Source organism: Rattus norvegicus, chromosome 5, assembly GCF_036323735.1.
Source record: "Rattus norvegicus strain BN/NHsdMcwi chromosome 5, GRCr8, whole genome shotgun sequence".
In the NCBI taxonomy this organism is placed as follows: domain Eukaryota; kingdom Metazoa; phylum Chordata; class Mammalia; order Rodentia; family Muridae; genus Rattus; species Rattus norvegicus.
In genome coordinates, this window is record NC_086023.1 from 83,979,614 (window position 1) to 84,004,279 (window position 24,666).

General features: G+C 39.5%; 1 protein-coding gene across 5 annotated transcripts in view; it reads right to left on the reverse strand.

The window, feature by feature from the left end:
• Window positions 1-24,666, reverse strand: part of Astn2 (astrotactin 2) — a 986,452-nt gene that overhangs the window by 206,626 nt on the left and 755,160 nt on the right. For all 5 annotated transcript variants that reach the window (XM_063287034.1, XM_017593112.3, XM_017593110.3 and 2 more), the window contains one exon: window positions 16,728-16,993. In XM_063287034.1, the coding sequence (XP_063143104.1) occupies window positions 16,728-16,993 (266 nt within the window). The remainder of the gene's footprint in view (window positions 1-16,727; window positions 16,994-24,666) is intronic.

Sequence of the window (24,666 nt, forward strand, 5' to 3'; positions counted from 1 at the left end):
GGTTTGGCTGAGGAATCTGTTTATGAATAAGTAATTTCTATTTCATGTTTTGGTTATTTTTGTGACTTAAAATTGGGTACTTGACATAGGAGCAAGTGCTGTACAACTGAGCCACAGCTCAGGCTTCTGATGAGGGAGGTTCTTATCACATTCGTTGCAAACATATTTCAATCAAGGTAACTAGAAAAGTCCCTATCACTTAACCCAGAGTGAGTGAAAATGTTCTATAGGTTTGGTGGCCAGCAGAATATGAAAGTCAAGAATATGGACTTTAGAACAAGACTCTTGGTTCATGTACTAAGATAAGTAACTGCAATTCCATGCATACTGTAGTACATTGATTTTTGAACATTAAAATGGGTATATTAATCTCTAACTCTGTATTAACTAGTGTGTATCATTTTTAAATGCCTTAAGATAATGCTAATCCTACATTTTTATTCATGAAGACATATATTTGATAGTTTAATAACTACTGCCTAAGTCTTGAATAGGAATAGTCTATAGCTCAAATATTTGTTAATCAAACAATAAAAAAGCAGCTAGACACATTTTTAATAATGAAGCAATTCTAGACATACCTGTGTCCATCTAGAATATCTTGTTGTATTTAATATTTTCCACTGGAAATTATGTCAATAGAAACAGCTTTCAGAGACACTACCTTTGCCTTTAGGAAAGAATGAGTTTCTTGTCTCTGTGTGCTGACTACTCATTTGTTGGTTAAAATCCCTGAGTGTCGTGAAGGTAAACCAATTGCTATTTATCATACTTTGCACTCGATGTTTAATCACAGGGAAGGCAAGATGACAAGAGGGCAAAAACAAATAATAAGAGGGGGATATGAAGAATATAAAGAAAGCGGAGCAAAGCTGCAAGTGATTTACATCAAGTATTTAATATACAAGGAATTCGCTAAATGCTTCCCAACATAATCGTATTTAGTCTAACAACTCAGTGAGTTAAATACCATTATCACAGCATTCCATTCGGATTCTGAGGAATGAAATTATATGCCCACAGTATGCGGTGAAGGAGAACACTAATGCAGATCTGATTTGTGTACTGCCTTCTTTTTTTCAGGTTCAATATATTATGTAGGAAGCCCGTGAAGAAGGGCCTCTTCATTATCCTCAACTTAGCGGTGAAGTGTAATCCAATGTGGAAGAAAGACGTCAGAAAGCAAACTTTGATCTGCCTCAAAGCTAAGATGCTTTCATTGACAGTTGCTAACCTTCCTAAAAGTCTCCATGCCAGTGTTAAGTGAGTCTACCTCAGACATCGCCAACACCGTGTTGAATACATTAAGAACGTGAAAGCCATCCTCTCTATATTTGCACTGTTGTCTCTTTCCAAATATACATTTACCTCCAGTTCCACTTAAATTAGGTACATGCACATTTGAGAAACAATAACCAGGAAAGGGCTAGGTGAGGAGTAAGCATCTTTAATAACACAAATTCCCCAATGGCACTTTAACAACTGTGTTTGTATCACTGGTGTCCCATATAATTTTTAAGAGACAAAATTATGGAAAAAGAAAGATTTGAATTGGAGCAAGCTTCTACATTGGCATTTTATCTGATTTCTTTTTTTCTTTTTTTTTTTTTTTTTTACGAGAACCAGTAATTCCATTTGCTGTTGTTAAGAGAAAGAAATCAAATTAAAGTTGAAGCAAAAGTTGAAGCAACAAGTCAAAACTATTCCAAAAGTAGGTGTAGAGCCTCTGGAAAGAGGGAAGAAGAATAATATGGGTTGAAGAAATCAGAGGTCTCTCATGTGTTTTTCTGTTTATTGGGTTTTTTGGTTCTTTGGGCTTTCTTTTTGTTTGTTTGTTTGTTTTTATAAAAGTGTCAGCTAGATGGCAGGACAGAACTTGCTTTCTAATCAGCTGAGAGGTAACTGAGAATAAAGGAAAGGTAAAGAGGATGATAGTGCCAGGAGGGAGTCTAGAGCCTAACAAAGGCTACTTGAGGGTAAAATGGTTGGTCCATGCCAGAGTACAGTGGAAGGACCCAATGATAACAGAGGCCCTGGAAGTTACATATTTGGTCAAAAATACACAAGTAAGGGTTATGAGCTAAGAGGCATTGAGATGCTGGTATATGTTTTTTTCTCCTGAACTTCAGTTTTCTTCAGTCACTTAAAAGTTACATTCTCAATAATTACTAGATTTATGGTCTCAGAGATTATAGCTATTATGACTCAGGACAAATCAAAACTTAAAAGAAAGATTTATCCTCAAAACAAAATGGCATTGACAAAGTCTCTGTGAATTTTAACTAGAGTCTTCTTAAGTAGAAAATGAAACATTAAGAAGGACTTAGAAGTTGAGTAACTTCTTTTAGGGACTAATAAGGAGGACTGGCAGACTATGTCTGCTGTGATTTCACTCCCAAATTAATGTTGAAAATGAATCCCCATGGAATTGTGTTAAGAAAGATGTATTTGGGGTTGGAGATTTAGCTCAGTGGTAGAGCGCTTACCTAGCAAGCGCAAGGCCCTGGGTTCGATCCCCAGCTCCAGAAAAACAAAAACAAAAACAAAAACAAAGAAATATGTATTTACAAAAAACGCAAGGTGGCAAAATGGGATGGAAATTAAACTAACCCAGGCAATGGAGATTTCTTTTTTATTGTAAAAAATAATCTGATGTTTAATAGAATCATATCAGAAATATAGAAGAAATTTCTAAAGGACAAATAATTGAGTTTTATCATGAAAACATATGTTTTGTCATATTGAGAACTGGGGAAGAGGGAGAGAGAACTGTAGATTAGAAGAGTCCCTCTTAAAAGCCAACTAGAACATTTTGATTTTGATTTCACTTTGTTCTTAATTTGAAAAAAAAAGTAATCTGGAAACAAAAATAAAAGACACTCTTTTAACCCCAGACAACACCTGAAACTGGTGATGTAAAGAAATTGCTGTTAATTGAAGAAGCCTGGTAGTGATGTTAACTGGTTTTATGTTTATCATTTAGAGATCTGGGCTTTAATATTTACATAAAACATTACCTAATGTTTGAGGTGGGTCTTTTTTGGCAAAACAGATGAAAGGGCGACTGAGGTCAGCTTGGGATGAGATGATCATTTTTAAATTCAGTAATGAGTACATGGAGGTCCACACTCTTATTATGTTTTTATCTATTATGATTTTCTAAACACAATCAATTTTACAGTGAGAGAAGATTCTGGAATTTGACAATGTTAGTTTAAATGGATAATGTGTAGGCAAAATTGAACAAGAACAAAACCATGGTGCAAGGAAAAGTTACATTCCTCATGTTCTTCCCCTCAGCTCATACTATAATTTATAGTCTGAAACCCTTTTGCTCAGAGATGCCAGGTATCCCTCGATTGTTGACCAGAAAGGCCCGATATAGAATGGCCATTTGTCTAACTTGTGACTTCAAGTGTACCTGCCTGACACATTGTAAGGCACATCTGGAATGAATATTTTTTCTTCATTTTAGATTGGAGATAGATCTAAAGAGAATGTTAGGTTGTTTTTTAATCCTGTCTGGGTCCTTAACATCACTGTTACCTCAAATTGTCTAATGACCCAAGAAGAGACCCCTGGTGAATAGGGCTAAATGCCAGTAGGAATTGGGCCTGAGGTTTGTTCTGTTCTGGAAGTTGACATTTCTGTGGCTGGCCTACATGACACCCTCAGATAAATGTGGTGCTGTGATGAATGAGTTGCTCTAGGGGATGTGGAAAGGGGATTCTTGTCCCGGCTCTGTCCTGAACCTCAAGCAATGTTTGTCTATATGATTTTAACCTATGTAACCTTTTGTATAAAATGAAGATAAATATATAACACTATTGGAATAATTGGTGTAGTTACTGTAGTATGGACATACCACTGCAGATTTCTTCATTCTTCATTCACATGTTCTCATTTTAATATATTGATCATCATATTCTCAAATTGAGTTACTTAGGTACTTATAAACTTATATGAGTTCTGTTTATTTTATTAGCCCACTTATTATTTGGATTGCTTGATTTCTTGCTTCTTTTATGGGTTTTTGTTTTGCTTTGTTTTTTAGTATTTTAGGATAGTTTAGATAATCATCTCTCAGATGTATAACCAGCCCAGATTTCTCTCCCATTCTGTGAACCATCTTTTCATTTTTTTCCACTATTTCTTTTGCTATGCAAGCTACATTTGTCATCCATTGGCCTTATTTCCTCACCAACTGGAATCTGACATAAAAAGCTCTTGCCTGTACCTATATGCTGAAGGGTTTACCCTATTTTTTCTTTGATTATTTTCATAGACTCTTGTCTTATGTTAATGTCTTTAACACACTTGAAAGTAATTTTTGTATAGTGTAGAGATAGGGCTATAGATTAATTGTCTTACATGTGGATAGAACATTTTCCTCACTATTTAGTAAGTCTGACTCTTCTCTAGTGTGTATTGTTGGTATCTTCATCAAAGATCAGTGGCTGCAGCTACATGACCTTGTGTCTATAGCCTATGTTCTATCCCATGATTTCATGTGTCAGATTTGGTGCCAGTACTATGCTGTTTTTCTTACTATGGCTCTGTAATATCATTAGGGATGGAGTACTGTCATATCTCCTAGAACACTTGATATGTGTAAAAAAATGCTTTATTTTCTAAAAAAATTGATCATATATTATACCATGTAAAAGCTACTCATATAATATACTTGGTCCAGTCTCTGACCTCATAAAATTATCTCCTGAATGTATAGGAAAATATTTTAATTCAGAGGCTGGAACAGTGGCTTTCATTGAGAGAAGAGAATTCACAGAGAGCACTAGGAAAATAAAAACTAATAATGTCCAAACATAAGGTCCATGCCTTTAACAATATGTGGTTGAAAAGAATGTTTTAAAACATAGATGTTGGGTGTAGTGGCACTTGTCTTTAATTGCATTACCTGGAAGGCAGAAGCAAGTGGATCTCTCTGAGTTCAAGATCAGCCTCATCTATAAAGTGAGTTATGGGCCAGCTGGTACCACCTTACTGAGATTGAAAAAAATAAATAAATCAAGGACAACAACAGCCACAAAACTAAGGATCAGGAGAAGTGAGTGAATAAATGTGTTTGCTGAGAAAGCAAAGATCTGAGTTCAAATCTCCAGAACCCAGGTACAAGCCAGGCAGTTCATGGCAGTAACTTCAGCACTGGAGGATGAAGACAAACGAACACAGGAGCTTTCTGGCAAGCCAAAGTAGCCACCCTTCAGGTTGAGTAGGGATATTTGTCTCATAAAAGTAAATGATTGAGGAAACCAGTGGACACCCAGATGTCCTCCTCTAGTCACTTTATACACACGCCTGTATACACCCTTAGGTATGTACACCCCTCTCCAGAGACAGGCAGAGGGGAGAACTATATGCATATATAATCCGTTCTGTTCCTGATTCACCTTTTCTTCTTTCTTTTTTCTCTCTCTTCCTTCTCCATTTCTTTCTTATGCTTTGTCTTTATTTCCCACAAGCACTGGAGTGATCATAAAGAATGATATGTCGAGGAAGAGATGCAGATGGCAGTGAAACAGTCACAAATAAACAAATAAAACCAGAACTGCTCTCCGAAAACTCCCATGGAAGAACAAGAAAGGTGCTCAAAAACCTAAGTGAAGAAGCAGGAAGGAGGATTTATCAAGCATAGAGCCTTGGCCACCTGATGAGCAAGCATCAGTCTGCTAAGAAGAGAGTGAGTGGGGAAGACGAGCGTACATATCACCATAGGAATGGCACATACAGAATCATTTTGTCAGAAAAAAAGCAACTTTCTTTAAGAAAATGGAAAAGGAACCACTGTGACTGAAAGAGACATGAGGTGAGGCAACATGAATGGATGGATGTAAGAAAGGGATATCTAGTCCCATGACTCCTCATGGGTCATGATGATGACTTTGATCTTGATCCTAAAAGCAACTGGGAATCAATTGTTAGATGAATGAATAATCTAATCAGGAAAACTGTGTGAGAGATTTAGTGTTGGAATTATCGATTTGACTCCATGCAAAAGGATGGATTTAGGCAAACAGGATCATTGTTGCCTATCAGAAGAACACGGACGATTTAGGTCAGGACGGATAAAATGAATGCATTTGGAAAGCCTTTAAGAAGACAGATCTACAGGGTCTGTTAATGTGCTGGAGGCTGGATAGGGATACGGAAGCTAGAAAGAAAGAATGTGAATGGTAGGTGTTGCCATGGCTTCAAGATAATGAAAGCTGAGATGGGAAGCACCACCAGAAGATAGACAAGGCCTCTCGTGGCAGATGAAGCACAGAGGTCTGCCAGGGATATGGATAGGAGAAGCCGAATAACTGGGGTGAGCCAGGATGAAGGATAATGAAATGATGCAGGCCGACACTGTTCGGTTCTCCAGAAGTTGGCCACTAAGTAAAGACTGATAGCTGGAAACAGTAAGCACAATGAAGTGATAATGTCTTTAGTACATGTTGGACAACCACTTATTACACTTTATTGTCAAAGCTGGAAGGAGAGAGCCAGCATAACAAGAAGCAGTCAGGTGCTGATGACAAATCCTAGCTTTTCTAGCTAGGATCAAGTGGTTAAACTTCTCACTGCTCCGATTTTCACATTGAGAAAAAGAAAGATAATGATGCTACATGCGTGTGAAGTGGATGAGAGGGTTCAGTGAGCTAAGTGCGTCCAGTGTTTCAGATGGGCTCCTGGCACACCCAAGTAAATGTTTGTTATTGTTAAAGTGCAGGGAAAGGGTGCTCCGTTTTTCTACTTATTACATTTAATAATGGAATCTGATGCCTCATCAAATTGCTCTGCTCTCTGACATGCAAAAACAATAGCATTTGCTAAGGCTTTGTATCCCGTATGTTTTTCTGAATCTGGTCGTCTTCTACTCCTATGAAAGAGCTTCATTTTCCAGTTTTGTAAATAGGCAAGCCAAGCATTAAGTTCCTCTTTTGTAATTGACCGTGTGTATTGAGTAATATTCGGATTATTCCCCTCCTTTTCTTTGATCTTCCCTGCTGCCAAGGAGTGCCTGACAGGCTGACTCCTGGCAGCTCACCTCCTTCTCAGAATCTGAGATGAAGAAGTAGCCCATACTAGCAGAGAAGATTTAAGCTAGATTGTAAGAAACATTTGACTTTCTTAATCCATAAAGAATTCTTTATATGAGTTTTAAAATGGCAAAGGCATATGAAGCAAAGTTTTGGTCCAAGAATATAAAGAATAGTGTTAGAGGGTTAGGGATTTAGCTCAGTGGTAGAGCGCTTGCCTAGCAAGCACAAGGCCCTGAGTTCGGTCCCTAGCTCCGAAAAAAAGAAAAAAAAGGAATAGTGTTAGAATGAATCTGGGGAAATGCTCATGGAAAGATGGGATCTTGGCTCTTAGACAAACAGAATTGGTTCAAAGTGGCCATGAAACTGCATTCTTTTAACCTCTCTCTCTCTCTCTCTCTCTCTCTCTCTCTCTCTCTCTCTCTCTCTCTCTCTCTCTCTCTCTCTCTCTCTCTCTTCTTCGGAGCTGAGGACCAAACCCAGGGCCTTGCGCTTGCTAGGCAAACGCTCTACCTCTGAACTAAATCCCCGAAACTGAATTCTTATTGAATATTTATTCCATATTGTCCCAGTGATTCTGGTCTTCTTTGAGATACCCAAGACCCAAAACTCTATACTTGAATACACGCATACATCTCTATTATTCATAATCTATTTATCTGCATTTTCCTATTATTTACTAAACTGCTTATTTTTTTTTTGTCCCTCGTACGTCTGCTGGTAGAAATGAAACTTCCAGCTGATAGGAATGTGTGTCTCCATTGCCTTCTGATGTGTCTGAAGTGATCAAAACAGTACCTGATGTCTTAGTCAATATTTACTAAAATTATTTGAACTGGATTTCCACTCTCCCCAAATATCTCGTGCATGCACAAACGCGCGCGTGTGCGTGTGCGCGCGCGCACGCGCACACACACACACACACACACACACACACACACACACACTTCTACTATAGTTCTCCCAACAGATCCTCTTATTCGACTGTTCTAACATTTGAGTGAAGAAGAGTCACAGAAGTTGCTGATGCCATGAGTCTCTTTTGTAGGAAAAAACAATAATAAAAAATGCATAATTCTGGGCTAGGGAGATAGCTCAGCTGGTAAAGTGCTTTCCTTGCAAGCAGGAAGACATGAGTTTGATCCCTAGAATCCATGTGAAAGAACAATCCAGGCATGGTGATGTGCTAATAAATCATATCTGGGAAGGCATAAATAGAAAAAGATACCCAGGGCTTGCTAGCCAGCCAGCCTAGCTTAATTGTGGGGTCCAAGACCACTAAGGGATCCTTCTGTCAAAGGCAAAGTGGTAGATGGTATTGAGGAATGTCACTGAAGAGTATTCTCTAGCCTCTACATGGACATAACACATTCATGTACACATACCTCCACAGATAGATGCAGTTTCATACAGGTGAAAACATACATATCAGGTACACACATACACTCCCATGCACACACACACACGTATGCACGCACACACGCATGCACCCACACACACATGCACAATTTTGAATGTATTTTCTGAGGCTATATCCAAAGATGCTTTAATGTCAAAGATTCAGAAATAGCAAATTAATAATATGTTCACTAAAAGGAGTTCTAGTCTTTGAAAATCATGTCCAGTGTTGCTGTAGTGTTTAGCCTAACCTTCACATCTAGTAACACCTCTCCTTTGATCCAGAGATTAAAGTTCTCCATTCAGCTTTCAGACCTCATATCCCTTAATACAGCATTCCGGCTTACCCACAATTAAACTTTCTACACAACCCTCTTACTGTTTTTCCAATTGAAAGTTTTCCCCCTTCTGTCTCCTGAGCCTCTTCCACGTATTGCAAGAGCGCCTTATTAAATATTTAAGTTCTAGACTCAGGAATCTTGCCTTTGAATTCTTAACTTTTTTTTTAACTTTTTTTTTTAAGATTTAGGTAGATGGGTGTGGCTGTGTGTGAGTGTGCACCTGCGAGTTTAGATTCCTGTGGAGTCTTCAAGAAGGTTTCAGACTCCATGGAGCTGGAATTACAGGCATTTGTAAGCCACTCAATGACATGGCGGTGCTAGGGACCAAACTCAGATCCCCTGTTAGAGCAGTACACACCCTAAAATTGCTGAGCTAGCTGTCTAGCCCAAATCCTTAACTTTCAACTAGTCACTTAGCCACCGTTCGATTCAATAGTGGTATGATCACAGAATATTTATTTCATTCTAAACCTTGGGTAATTTATTTTCAATTTGTGAAATTAGCATAATAGTGCACTCTTCATGTGTGCTGAGGGGGGCAAAGAGTAAGGAAGCATGCAAATACACATGACAGTTTTTAAAATGAGAGAGAGAGAGAGAGAGAGAGAGAGAGACTGACTTGGCACACATTTCCAACAGCACATGTGTGAATGTGGGGCAGTCAGAAGATAACTAGCTAGAGTCAGTTCTCTCCTTCCATCCTGTAGGTCTCAGACATTAACCTCAGGTCATCATTATTGAATGACAACTGCCTCTGCCTACTGATTCATCCATACATTTCTCTCACCTTCACTTTCACTATATCTTGGTATAGATAATGATTTTGTAAATATTTTATGTTAAGGAGTAGAAGGGGGTGTTTTAAGAATTACTCACTACAGAGTTTTCTGCAATTCCTACTTAACTTTTTCACTGCAGTAGTAAATCAAGAACAGATATGAATATATTAATATAACCTTTGTGTGCAAAAACAAGCAACAGGTCTGATGGACATGTGGGAGGGACATTATCTTCCATTGCTGGTCCAGATTAGGTTTGACATAACATAGACGTTAGTGTAGATACATTAGTATTTCCTAAGTTGTTAGATGATTAAATAAGATTAAAAATCCCAGTACCTAGAAGTGCTATGCAGATGGCTGAACTAAGAGTGACTTAGAGGGTTAAGAGTGTTAGATTGAGGAATGTTGAGTCTGTGTAAAGTATCTGGAGCCATTTAAGCTATTGGATTAATCGAAAGGTGTATACACACACAATGTCTGCATATATACATATATATATATATGTATATATAAGAGATTATTACCTTCGTTATCAATAGACCTACTTCAGGTTATGGCTAGATGCACTATGTGCCTTTATGTACCTTCAGTTCCCCAGAACATTTTCCAGATCCAGCTGCTCAAAGATTCTCACTGTCTTCTAATACATTTGGAATGTTCATTTCATTATTTAAAAAGAAGTCATGCATTAATGTAGCATATGCAAGTAATTAGAGTTGTTTATGTGTCTTATGATTCATCTACTAGACTGTGAGATCCTTGAAGTTAGTCTACATCCTAATGGCCTCTGTATCTTATTTCCCAGCACAGTATCTGGCCCATAGTAATTTCATTATACAAGGACATACTAGGGAAACGTGATGGTGGTATAATGACTGTGTCAGTTGTAATGGTAATGACCACGGTAATGGTAATAATAATGTAGTAGCAGTAGAGTGATGGTGGTACTGGTAACTGTGGTACGGACAGTGGTGATAAGGATGGTAGTAAAATAGTTGTGGTTGCGCCAGCGGCACACTAGTGCACACTAGTAATGATACCAAGCGTGAAGACAGCCATTATTTATGGTGGAGATGGCTATTACAGTAATATGGATAGTGATGAAAATATTGATAATGGTAGTAATGCAATGGTCATTATGTGGGTAACTGTGTTCAGGTTATTGCAATTAATGTTCCAGGGAGTGTCATTGTGCAGTTATATGTGGTCATTGTTGTGGTGATGGTAATGGTGGCAGCAGGGCAGTGGTAATGGCAGCAGTCATTGTTGTAGACATGGTGGTAGTTGTGGTACAGGGATGGCGATAGTAATAGCCGAGGTAGAAGAGACTTTATTAATTACTTTTTAAATGTTAATCAGGGATTTCTTCTGTTTGAGCCAAGAAATGGAAATGAAGCAAATAAGTGTTTTTGGCAAAGAATAAAGATATGCAGGAAGGCCAAACAACCACAATAAGACCAAAATTATATGTGACTTTTCCTAAGACAACATGAAGACTAAAACCCTTACAGGACTAGAAGTGAATCACCAGACCTTAAATATTTTACAACTTCAAAATCCTATCAAGTGGTCTCCTAATTATTCAACATGAGACTTCTGAGGGTAAACTTATACACACCCACTTTGCTGATGAGGAAGCTAAAGGTTTATTTTTATTAATTAATTTTTAGGTCCCCTGCACACAGAGTTCCTTCCCCCATTCCCCTTCACCTCTAAGAGTGTGCACCACCCCAGGCATCCCCCTTCCCTGTGGCATCAAGTCTCTACAGGATTAGGCACATCTTCTGCCACTAAGGCCAGGCAAGGCAGTCCTCAGCTACATATGGACTGGGGAACCTTGGAGCAGCCTATGTATGCTCTTTGTTTGGTATCTCAGTCTATGGGAGCTCCCAGGGGTCTACCAAGTTAGTTGACACTGTTGGGATTCCTATGGGGTTGCCATCCCCTTCAGTTTCTTCAATCTTTCCACTAACTCTTCCATAGGGATCCCCGACCTCAGTCCAATGCTTGGCTATGAGTATCTGCATCTGTCTCAGTTGGCTGTAGGTAGTGCCTCTCAGAGGACAGCCATGCTAGGCTCTTATCTTCAAACACAATATAGCATCAGTAATAGTGTCATGGTTTTGTGTCCACCCATGCAATGGATCCCAAGTTGGGCTGATCACTGGTTGGCCATTTGTTCAGTACTTTGATGGGAGATTTTAATATACCTCAGCTCGCACATGAATTTCTATTGGGATAGGGGGCAAGATTATCATATATTTATTTCCTCATTACTAAATCTAAGAAGGAACATTGGCATTGCCTTTGTGTAGGAAGTCTTTTCTTTTTTTTTCTTTCTTTTTTTTTATTAACTTGAGTATTTCTTATTTACATTTCGAGTGTTATTCCCTTTCCCGGTTTCTGGGCCAACATCCCCCAACCCCTCCCCCTCCCCTTCTTTATGGGTGTTCCCCTCCCCATCCTCCCCCCCATTGCCACCCTCCCCCCAACAGTCTAGTTCACTGGGGGTTCAGTCTTAGCAGGACCCAGGGCTTCCCCTTCCACTGATGATCTTACTAGGATATTCATTGCTACCTATGAGGTCAGAGTCCAGGGTCAGTCCATGTATAGTCATTAGGTAGTGGCTTAGTCCCTGGAAGCTCTGGTTGGTTGGCATTGTTGTACATATGGGGTCTCAAGCCCCTTCAAGCTCTTCCAGTTCTTTCTATGATTCCTTCAACGGGGGTCCTGTTCTCAGTTCAGTGGTTTGCTGCTGGCATTCGCCTCTGTATTTGCTGTATTCTGGCTGTGTCTTTCAGGATAGATCTACATCCGGCTCCTGTCGGTCTGCACTTCTTTGCTTCATCCATCTTGTCTAATTGGGTGGCTGTATATGCATGGGCCACATGTGGGGCAGTCTCTGAATGGGTGTTCCTTCTGTCTCTGTTTTAATCTTTGCCTCTCTATTCACTGCCAAGGGTATTCTTGTTCCCCTTTTAAAGAAGGAGTGAAGCATTCACATTTTGATCATCCTTCTTGAGTTTCATGTGTTCTATGCGTCTAGGGTAATTCAATATTTGGGCTAATAGCCACTTACAATTAGTGCATACCATGTGTGTTTTTCTGTGATTGGGTTACTTCACTCGGGATGATATTTTCCAGTTCCAACCATTTGCCTATGAATTTCATAAAGTCATAGTTTTTGATAGCTGAGTAATATTCCATTGTGTAGATGTACCACATTTTCTGTATCCATTCCTCTGTTGAAGGGCATCTGGGTTCTTTCCAGCTTCTGGCTATTATAAATAAGGCTCCTATGAACATAGTGGAGCACGTGTCTTTTTTATATGTTGGGGCATCTTTTGGGTATATGCCCAAGAGAGGTATAGCTGGATCCTCAGGTACTTCAATGTCCAGTTTTCTAAGGAACCTCCAGACTGATTTCCAGAATGGTTTTACCAGTGTGGGAAGTTTTTTATTAGATGATTAGATTTTTCTTTCAACCCCAAAAGATTTCCTTTTTATTTGGTTTCAAAGTTAGTATATTGGTTCCAAATTTTCTTCACTGCTCTAGATCTCTACTTGTGTGTCATTTGTCACTCTATTGAGAGTAAGGTGATATTTCACCTTGGTTCTGATTTTTGTTTCTCTAATGATGGATGGTGTTCAACATTTGCTATTAGTCATCAGTCATCTTTGGATAGTTATATATTAAAATGTTTTGCTTTTTTAAATTTTTGATTATTCATCTTACTCTGTTGCTTGTCGTTTTGAGCTATAAATTTTTCACAATATTGGGCACCAGCTACTCTCCTGTAACTTCTTAGAGGAAACCAGAAAACATGGTATTTTCACTATTAATACTGATATTATATAGCAAGTGTGTATGTATGTGGATTACATGTATACACACATATATTGGAAGTACATAAAACAACCAAATTTAACATTAAGTATATGTTTTAAAAAGAAAAAACATAGATCTGACTTTATCACAATACCAAAAGGGGACTTTGGATAAAGTTAGTTTGTATTTCTCCATATTTAGATACACCAAGTCTACATCCAGACAACAGAAGTCCAATCAATGCCATATAACAATGGAGGAGAGTGTTTAATTTAGACCCTTGGTGTTTCAATTGTCTACTTCACCCAAACAAAACGCCCAGCCCTGAAATGGATATGGATGGATATTCTAATTGTAACTCTATGAATGAGTAAAAGAAAGGTCACACAGGCAGTAAATGCCAGATGTGGGATTCAAATCCAACTGTCTGGGTTTTCACTGTGACACTCCCGTGTCTTCCCCACTTGGAGTCTCTACCCACAGGCTAAATTAGTAACCACACAAAGTCTAGTACATTTAAGTAGCAGTTGTGCAGAGCCAAGATCTGTGGCTCAGGGCTGTTTAAGGGCCATTTAACAGGTGGAGGAGGAGAGTTGTACAGCAATCAAATTCTCCATCACAAAGATACTCATTTAGAAAAACATTTTCCTTATTCAAAAATCACAGCACAAAGTATAATTAATGATTTTTTTCCAGCTAAGTCGAAAGGCATTATCCCTTCCTACATCTTCAATGGAATTGATCCAAGCGTACTCCAACCACCTGAAGAGGTAGTGTCAAATAGTCCCTCATAATATCCAGATCTTAATCTTCCTGTCATTCAGAATCAAAGGCCAGGATGCTCCCATAAAAATCAGTTAAGTATGGTCCACTTGTTATTTGGTCAACTGATGAGCTCTCCCATACAAAGTATGAATCTGACTTGAAAACTACGTACAGTTTGGGCATCAACAAAATCATCAGGTTTTATCTAGAAGTGGAAGCACAAGAAACAGTCATATATATATATTAATCTCATAGATAAAATACTAAAAGGCAGAGACCTGGAGTTGGAAGTCGTGGGTTCTGAACAGAGCAAGGCCCTGGCAAGTTCTTTGCTTTGTGAGGCTTTTCTTTCCCTCCAGAAGAGAAAAAAGGACAGATTGGATGAGGTAAGAACGATGTTGTTCTGAGTCTCCTCCAATAAACTAAGTCTTCATGGAAGCAGATAGTGTAGTGTAAGCTCTGAACTATTCTTTTGGCTATAAATCCTGCCTTTAACCCCTAGTCACTGCATAATTCTGAGTGATAATCCCAAACTTCAGCTTATACATCTGCCAGATGTTCTTATAATACCTACTTGTAAGGGAATCAGATGAGGTGGAGCATCAGTGAGACACTCTAGGCATGTATTCTAGGCATCTTAGTGTTTTATCTATACAGCCACCCTGAGCACTCAGAGATGGGAAAAAAAGGCATAACCTGGAGAAGAGTGGGTGATAGAGGATTAAGGCAGAAAGGAAATAACCAATAAGGAATGAAATGGGAATAAATACTATCCTTAAACCAGCCTTCTTGGGTGGCTATCATTCCATCAATCAGGATCATTTCCACATAGATTTCTTCCACATATTCTGACTTCAAGGAAATACCCGATGTAGCCAGGTATGGCAGTGTGTGCCTTTACTACCAGCATTGGGAAGCAGAGACACCAGCCACACTGGTTCCCATTCAGCTTCTAAAATGAAATGTATTTGTCCACTCTTCTGGTCCTTTCAAGATCTGGACCTCCAATCTGGAATGCCCTTGATCTCTGTCTCCTCCAACGAGCCTGGTTCTCACTTTGTGAAGCTCGTGAAAGGGACTTGACTTCCTCAGAAAAGCCTTCTCAGATCCCACAGAGCAACTTGGCAGGCACTTCAAATTCATGAGCCCAGACTTGCCCTGGAGACTTTGTCCAGTCTGGTTTCACTATATGTGACTGCTTCATGAATATCTGTCCTCTCCACAAGTTTATAGATTCCATGAACTAGAAGCCTATAGCAAAGTCTTTCCTGTTCAGTGTTACAGTCCTTACAGATCATATATGAGGAGCTGGATTAGATTGCCGCCACTCAGAGATGGGAGAGCATATCTATTTTCCTACTCTTTCTTTTTTACAGTATTGGTCAATAAGAGTATATTTAAAAATATACTCACTCATTTAATGAATGAATGACTAGTCCTTCCAGCTTATCAGGTCGCTTTCAAGAAACACAGTGACATCTAGTGACCACTTTCCCAAACTTGAGATTCTCTAGTGTACCATGAGTCAATGATAGAATACTTCACTGTACATTCAAAACATGGGACATTTCAACAATGCTAAGCAAAACTGCCACAAAATCCACACACGGAAGATTTTTGCTCCTGATCCAAGTAGAAATGAACTGTCATCGCATCACCTCTCCCACACACTAAGAACATGCAGTGAAGGCTACACAGCTTGGCTTGTACTGTACCACACTGCAGGTGAAGAAAGCTTGACTCACAGAGACATCCTTTGCACTACTTGTACGACTCATTGAACAGTAAATGAGATAGCCACAGCCTCACACAGTCTCAGAGAGACAGAGCCCTAATTGCCACCACTATGCCTGCATGTTGCTCATTAGATCACCTGTGTTGTTTATCATGGAATTCATCCTATGGAAGTGACATTGTGACTTTAAAAAAAATGGGCAAATATCAACAACTTCATATGGATCAATATTTTTAAGGACATGGTAGGCTTGAATATAATGAGATAAGCATCTTTATATTATTATTAAACCCATGTATTCTTCCTGTAGATCCCTCAGTTAAAATATATTTCTCTGTCTCTGTTGTAGACAGGTGTAGACAATGACAGAATTGCTATAATTCATGGATCTGTAATTGTCATTCACTGCCCTCAAATCCTGGCCCGTTGAAAGCTTTAATATGCAACCCCTCCTCCAAAAAAATTTATTATCTCCCACAGTGACCTTAGCAATGTCAGGTTAATGGAACAAAAATGTACTAGGCTAGGTCCCTGAACCACCTCTTAGACAAAAGCCACCTATTAATCAAAAACAACTATTTGGGGTTCTGTGCAGATAAAGTGGTGTCTACTGGGTTGGGACATTGAGAGCTCTGGATTTATTCATTATTGCAGCTAGTGTAATATCCATACATACTTAGGATAGAACAATGAATCTATAAATGGCAGGCAGTATCATGCTGCTCTTATTGATGGGGGTCAGGGGAGACAATCCTCATGGGCAAAGGGGCCATAAGAGCAGGAGCTGGGAGGATCAGTCAGATTGGACTTGGCATCTGGGCCACGGAAGCTCACCTCCTTTGTGCCATTGTCTTGGATGAGGGTGTAAAGTGGCACCACACGGTTAATCTCCAGCAGCACTGGTGTGGGGCTCAGCTGTTCTTTGCCTGGCCGGCGGCAAAGGTGACAGGTAGATGGACAGCGGCCCTTTTCCTCACATCGAATCTCCACACCTGAGATGAGTTGGTCATCTGATAGCATCTGGGCTGTCAGTAGACCAGAGAGGTAGGTGATGAAGGGCATGGACTTGAGCTCCTTCTTGCTGCCCAGCTCCGTGGTCTCTAGAGGGTTATAAAAAACAAAGTGGTATAGGTCAAGTCAATATTGTCTAAGTGGCTAAACCTCTAGGCCAACAAAGAGCATTCGCTGAGAAACTGGTACCTGTTGAGAAAGAACGAAGATAATAAGGTGACTTGTTCATCAGGCTTTGGAAAAACCACTGGCCTAAGGGTTAAGGTAATGGGATCATGTCTTACCCTACTATTTATACTAGATAATCTGTTGCTTTATGTAGCCCTCACTTTCCACATGTTAAATTTGTAGTTCGCATGGAACGATTCTGCAAGCAAGATGTAAATACTCAGAGATATTTTTCCTGACCAGTAATTCTCTTCTGTCTATCCTCAACTCACAAAAATTATACCCTTCTTTTAAGTCTGTGCTTCAGTTTTATATTTTCCATCAAACAATATAATGACAGAAGCATGAGCACCAGGTCAAGCCAATTTTGGTTTGAACAACAGTTCTGCTTGCTAAAACTTCTGCATCTTTGGGAAAAGAACCTCTCTTAATGTCCGGACATTTGGATCACTAGTAGTTTGAAATGGGGTTAATAAACCAATGAAATTTGTTATAAGTAACAAATTGGATAAAAGGAACTAGGATAGCCTTATATGGGCATTATTTCCTCTTATGACGCTTACTCACTTCATTAGGAAATGTTCCTTTCCTTCCAGTACTGTCATGTGCTCCCTGGCATGTAGTCTGGGCACTCTCTGTTACAGTGCTTACTATTATGGTCTATGTACTTAGTAGCTCCTGTCTTTGTGATTCTGCTCACCATGTCTTGCCTCTGAAATCTTTTATAGCCACTAATGCTCTAATTTAATCTACCTCAAGAAGATTGTCTCAGCTGATCAACTCTGAATAAGTTCTTGAGGGGAGGAATCTCACCTTAAGTTTTCTTTCCCTTCCTGTTTTCTGATTTTTAAACCATTTTACCAACCTCTTCCTGCCCACTCTTGGTATCTAACCTGATGCTGAAGATATGTTTATACTCATAAAGGGAGCTTGGGAAACTATGAATGGAGGAAAATCCATTCATGTTCCAGTTCAGAGATTTTGGAGAATTCTTGAATTCATAGGAAGTGGGCCAGTAAGATGGTTCATGTGTAACAGCACTTGACACATAAACTTGAGGTCCATCCCAGGAATCTACATAAAAGTGGAGGGTGAAAAGAACCTCCACAATGTTGTCCTCCTGCCTCTACACACAAGTCAAGAACATTATACCTAATAAAATTAGTAGGGCTATAGAGATGGATCCAGAGTCAAAAGCATTTTCTGCTCCTGTAGGGGAATCCAGACTCAGTTCCTACTACCTACACAGCAGCTCGCAACCGTCTGTGACTACAGTTTCAGTTTATTCCAAGCTCTCTTGTGGCCTTTATGGGTACTAGGCACATGTGTGATGCACACACATACTTGCAAACCGACACTCACACACATTAAAAATAAATAATAACGTTCCAGGGAGCACCTCAGCAACTGCTTCCATAAGACTAGAGATGCTTATCAACTTCTCAGCCTCAAGTATAGCATTTCTATGTTGATTTTTTTTAGCAGGCAACCTTTCTATGCAAGATTTTATACAAACAAAAAAGGAGGAGAGGGGGAGGCTTGCTGCAGCACCAAAAGCTCCAAGGTACACAGTAGTAAATATGTCCTGGAGGGTGACATAATACATTATGTGGGTATTGACCTCAAAAAATGTGCAAAGCATAATCTAAGTGCCAAAACAGAGGAACCCTCCACTAAGGGACCAGGCATGGTCCAGATGGCAGCTTCTAACAAACCTGGAGAAATAAAGATAAACATACATCTCAGTGGCCATGAGGGCCCTAGGCAGTTAGGTCAGAAGGAAGAGTAAGAGTTTTCTCTTCCTAATGCTCTGGCTTGCAGTGACATGTAGCTGATCTGAAAACGGGCTTGCCAATTAGAAATCCAAATAAACTCAGCCTTCATTCATTACTCTTTCTGCCCTCAGGTCCAGGATCTGGGCTCCACTTTTTCTGTCTGGCTGTCAGCAAATGCATATGAGCGGCAGATCAAAGGCTCCAGGAGAGGAAGACTAGGAGGAGAATTCCAGCTAACCATTCCTTCAGAGGGATTAAAGAAGGGTAGTTACTAAGATAAACAAAACAAGGCTGTGAAAAAGGCCTCACAGCAGCTGGAAGACAGAACGGATTATGCAAAGACATAGGAAGAACATGGAAGAGAACTACCATTTGGATAGATGATCAGGAAAGAAACACAAACAACAAGGATATTTCAAATCAGACCAAGAAGTGTAAAAACAGGGGTGGGGGGTGGGTTCATGAGACAGAGTCATTCAACTTCCTGCATTCGTGAAAGTTTTACTGGAAAGAAGATATATCTGTTCATTTATGTATTATATATGTTCACAATGAAGAACCAAGTGCTTGCACCAAGGATTCTATGTCTCACAAAGGCAAAAGAAGAAGAAGAAGAAGAAGAAGAAGAAGAAGAAGAAGAAGAAGAAGAAGAAGAAGAAGAAGAAGAAGAAGAAGAAGAAGAAGAAGAATACTTATTTGTCTCTTTACAAAAAGTCTTTAGCAACTCCTGTGTGTAACTCCAGTGTACAGAGTGGGAACTTGAGTTTCAGATCCCTGGGGTGTACCTATAGTTAGAGAACAGTATAGGAATATGATGGATTAGATAAAAATGTAAATTTTTAAATTGCAAATTGTAAAAAAATTGCAAACAATCAATACATTTGGACCATGACTTTCCAAAGACAGAAACCATAGTAGGACATCTCTTTCTTCCAAAATTAAGACAAAACAAACTATTGAGAGAATATTGGGGGGGGGGAGTTGCAGAGGGGAAATCAGAAAGGGGGATAACATTTGAAATGTAAATAAATAAAACATCCAATTTAAAAAAAAGAAAGAATATTTTTAGGCACCCTTATAGAATATCAACTTCCTATTATAAACTATGTGGGTATGTCTTATGAAGATGAAACAATGAATTACTGGCCAATCAATTGCCCAAATTACTGTTATCATCTACTGATTTGTCTAGTTTTTACAGGTTGGAGGATTAAGGGCTATCACTGTTCCAGTTAAGTTTGTGTGTTTGCTTTTAAGGTGGGCAGTCTCCTGATTTTCAGGCTGGTTTTGAACCCATTATCCTCCTCCTCTGATTCTCAGGTGTTGGAATTAGCCCTCTATGCCACCCCTCTTGGCTAAGTGTCTTGAATATTAAAACATAGAAGGCATCTCCCCAGTGACACATTGTCAAAAGCACGAAATTAAATTTAAAACAAATACTACTTCATGTCAAAGGTTTTTTTTAACTTTCCTGATCAAACAAACACACCTATGTATCTTGTTAAAGATACTTTCCATTTACTAATCAAATAATCAATAGTCTTTGGTGCTCTCCTTTGATCAATAAATCTTTAGCTTTTTCCATTCATCATCCTCTGTAAGTGGTTTTGAAAGGTAACAACTCAAGCTAAAAACAGCAAGACAGCAGCAGTGTAAAATTAACAGATGACCTAAAGGGCTGGCTTTGCAAAAGGAGGGTGCTTTGGTCGTCATTTGTTGCAACATTAATTTTTTTTTGAACAGGGAGGAAAACGGAAGGCAGAAAAAGAGACCTACATTTAGGTCCCATCTATATTTTCTAACAATTTTTTTTTCCTCAAAGGTTGTGTCATGCCTAAGTTATGATCTAGATGAGAGTTACAGCAGGGAAGAACATTAGCCATTCCATTAATTATTCCTCTGTAGACATTACAGTTGTGAAACCTAAGTCTCTGATCCAACCCCACCCTGTGGCTAAAGTCATCTTTCCAAAAGGCAAACCATGTAGCTGTTTCCTGCTTTAAGCTCCTCTGTGATGCTTCCCTACTCTTAAGAGAGAAATCAAAATTCTTCAGCCATGTATAGAAGGTGAAGCCTAGACAAGCCGCTGCCTCTCTAGACTAATCTTACACTGCCCTGCCACCTTTTCTTTTTATCAACTGCAATGACCTTTAAGTTCCTTGCATATACCCTGTCTTTATCTCAGTCCAGGCAAATGCTTAATCTCCCTCCAAAATGCATCCGTCCTTTCCTCCTGGGTCCTTGGTTTCTCCTGGCTGACTTTTATTCATGACCCACATCTTAGTTCAAATATTAATTCCTCAGAAAAATCTCCCTGAAAGCCTATACCATTAATGTATATAAACATTTCTTTTACGAATTCTCATTGCACCCTGATTTCTGTATCGTCTGTCTCAAAACTGTAAAGTCCTTGAAGGAAAATACAGAATCCATTTTTGCTGCTGTCCAGACCCACCTTCTACAGTTCATGGGCCATGATAAGATTTTAAACACACTCCCTCTTCTCTCCCATCTTAAGGTCTAGGGATAAATCCAAAGGTCCTTCCTCATAGTAAGCAAGCACTCTGCCACTGAGCTATACCCCAAGCACTGTTTGATGGGTTGATTGTATGTTTCTTTGTTTTTGAGACAGAATTTCTCTGTATAATCCTGGTTGTTCTGGAACTCACTCTGTAGACCAGTCTGGCCTTGAACTCAGAGATCCAACTTCCTCTGCTTCCTAAATGCTGGGATTAAAGGCCTGTGCCATGACCACCACCACCACCACCAGCAGCAACAACAACAACAACAACAATAACAACAACAACAACAACTGCTGGGCTTTTTTCCCCTAAGCACTCCTTTTAATTTTTGTTTTGAGTTTAGGTCTCGCCAGTTACAAAAGTTCGCCTTGAACTTACTTTGTAATACAGAAAAGCCTGAATATCCAAATCCTGCCATTTTCGACCTTTAAATATTAAGGAAATTTACCACTTGACCTAGCTTCAAAGTATTTTTAATAAATGTTTGTTGCCTACATAGTATGCTTGTATGCCCTGGCCACTACTATCATAGCACCAATGAATGCAAGAAGCAGGATTTGGAAGCAGAAGCACAAGAAGTAAGAAAGAATTCTAATGGAGATTTGACCTCTTCTCAAAGTAAGATTCACCTATTCTAAGGAAAGTCAGCAGATAAAGCAGTTGATTAACTTTCTATGTGTTCTGACCTCCTCCGGGTTTGCATGTGGGCCTCTGCATTGAGAGGATAGGAGAGTTGAGTTAAAACAGGCTGTCTGTCTTTAACAGGAAAAAGATAAAGAGCATTTTTGAAGAGACTTATCCTCTGTTCACATTTCCCATCCCTCCGAACAATGCTTCCAAAATAGGATCATGTCTGGTTTCAAGCTCAGTTCAGTTCCAACGACACTACAACCCATTCATTTGAGAACCTGCCAAATGAACTCTCTTTTTTCTCCTCCCAAATTCCTGCTGGGTATTATTTTGTTGCCACCAAAAAAAAAAAAAAAAAAAAAAGAAGCCTTAGTGACAACTCCTTGTTGGGAGAGCAGCCAGAGCTTTTCGGCAGGAGGTGATGGCACCATTTGCCCTCATCCAGAAAACAAAACAAAGGCATAAGACTGAGGACTTCTGGGAGAGCCTGAGCTGCACCGTGTTTGTTCAGTATTCAGCAATGGTGCAGGACTTCCTAGTCAGACAGGCTTCACTTTGGCAATGGGCTCCTACTTGAAGCATTTAAAGGCTCCATGGGGATGACAGGGGCTCAAATTAGAAACATGAAAGAAGGAGGAAAAAGGGTGAGACTTTTACATCATAAAGAGTGGCCTTTCTTACAACAGTGGCCTTTCTTACAGCAGTGGCCTCCCAGGAATTACGGAAATGGAATCATCTCTTAGGAGGAGTTATTGTGTCCTGTTGGAGAGAAGCAGTTTAATCCCAGGCCTGAGCCACACAAAAATCTGAAACAAAGGGGAAAAACTCATCTGAAATGTCATCATTGAAGTCTAGCCTGCTTTGTCGTTCAATGTGAACTTTTCAGCCTAACTCAGCCCATGGTCCTGAGAGTGTCCTTGATATGTGACAGTATAAACTAAAAGTCCATGTGAGGATTAAATGAGGTGCCTGGCAGAGGCAACTCTCTCAATCAATATGAGCTGCTGTTGTTTGCTGCTGCTGCAGTTACTATAATTATATTGTTGCTGTTGTAACAGAATGCTAAAATTGCCATTTCTATTGATATACCAAGACATAACAGAAGCGAGATCCCAACATCAAGCCCATAGACTCAGAACTTAAAAACGAAATGCATTCTAATTAGTTTCATAACTCTGAAAATCTCATCCAGAACACACACACACACACACACACACACACACACACACACACACACACACACACACACACACACACGAGCCCAGATAGTATTAAAAGAAAGATTCAGGGAGCTTCTCAATGAGAGAACTATTACCCTGTTTGTAGTCTCCAGCATCCTGGGACTGACATACAAATCCTATGACCTCTAACCCTTCTTCTATGAAGGGTCTCTTTGAGTGCTACTAAGAAAACTTGGTACCTGTTGTTAGAAAGTGGGAAGATCAGTAGGCCAGGCTTTACCTTCACCTGAAGAACTCTAATGGTGTGTGTTAGAAGAGCAGAGAGGGCTGCAAAGGATTGGCACAGACATCCAGAGGTTTCAGGGAGGGAACTGCTTGTGTTTTCCATGGACAGAAGGAAGAGATACCATGTAAGCCTTTTGAATCTTCCCCAAGAGTCCCTAAAATGAGTGTCCATGAAATGAACTACCAGAAAACCAGTAATTAAGGTGGATCAGCATTAACCAGCAAAAGAGAAATCACGATGTTCCTAGCCTGGAGAGAAATTTTTAGCATTGGGCTTCACAGCACAGACACTTAGCTATGAGAAAAAGGAAGCTTTAAAAAATCTGTTGGAACTGGAAAGGGTAGAGTCCAGCAGTCTGACCATGCCCGTCCTTAGTATTCTCTTCTTGGGTAGAAGAGTAAGAAGCACGAGGTTAGAAATCCCGTGAAGGCCAGCAGTGCCACTTGTGGATGCCACCACAGAGAGAGGCAAGGGGATTTGACCTGTCAGGTTAAATAGAGCACATGGACTGTATAATCATACTTGAAAGCACGTTAACAGTGCAAAATGATAACCAAGTAGATGTGATCCTAAGTGATTTGTGATTGCCCACATTAGATACACTAAAAGTGGTGTGGAAATCAGTACACACCCACATGCATGAACGCATGTACATGCGCGTGCATGCACACACACACACACACACACACACACACACTTCCAAACTTCTTTCAGGTTCCATTGTCAATGGAAACACTAATTGTGACAGTACCTACCACATTTGGAACTTTGGTTAATGTTCTATGTTTTTTTTTTTTTTTTTTTTTTTTCCCGGAGCTGGGGACCGAACCCAGGGCCTTGCACCTTGCCGCCTTGTGCTTGCTAGGCAAGCGCTCTACCACTGAGCTAAATCCCCAACCTGGTTAATGTTCTAATTAAATATCTGCCATGCCAACTAGTTTGCTCCATAAGAACAAGGACCATGGCCAGTTTTAATGACCTTATATATCCTCAGCACAAAAATGTATTGTTTGTATCATTGTCATAGTCTGGAGGTAAATATTTGAATAAATGAATATGATGACTATATACATGTGACTCCCCTTTCTTTAATTCTCTGAACTATATAATAATACGTTAGACTCTAATCCTTCTATCTCAGTTTACCAAGAGATAACAGGAGCTGAATTCAAATTCGTGAAGGCCAAAGGTAGCAAGTTT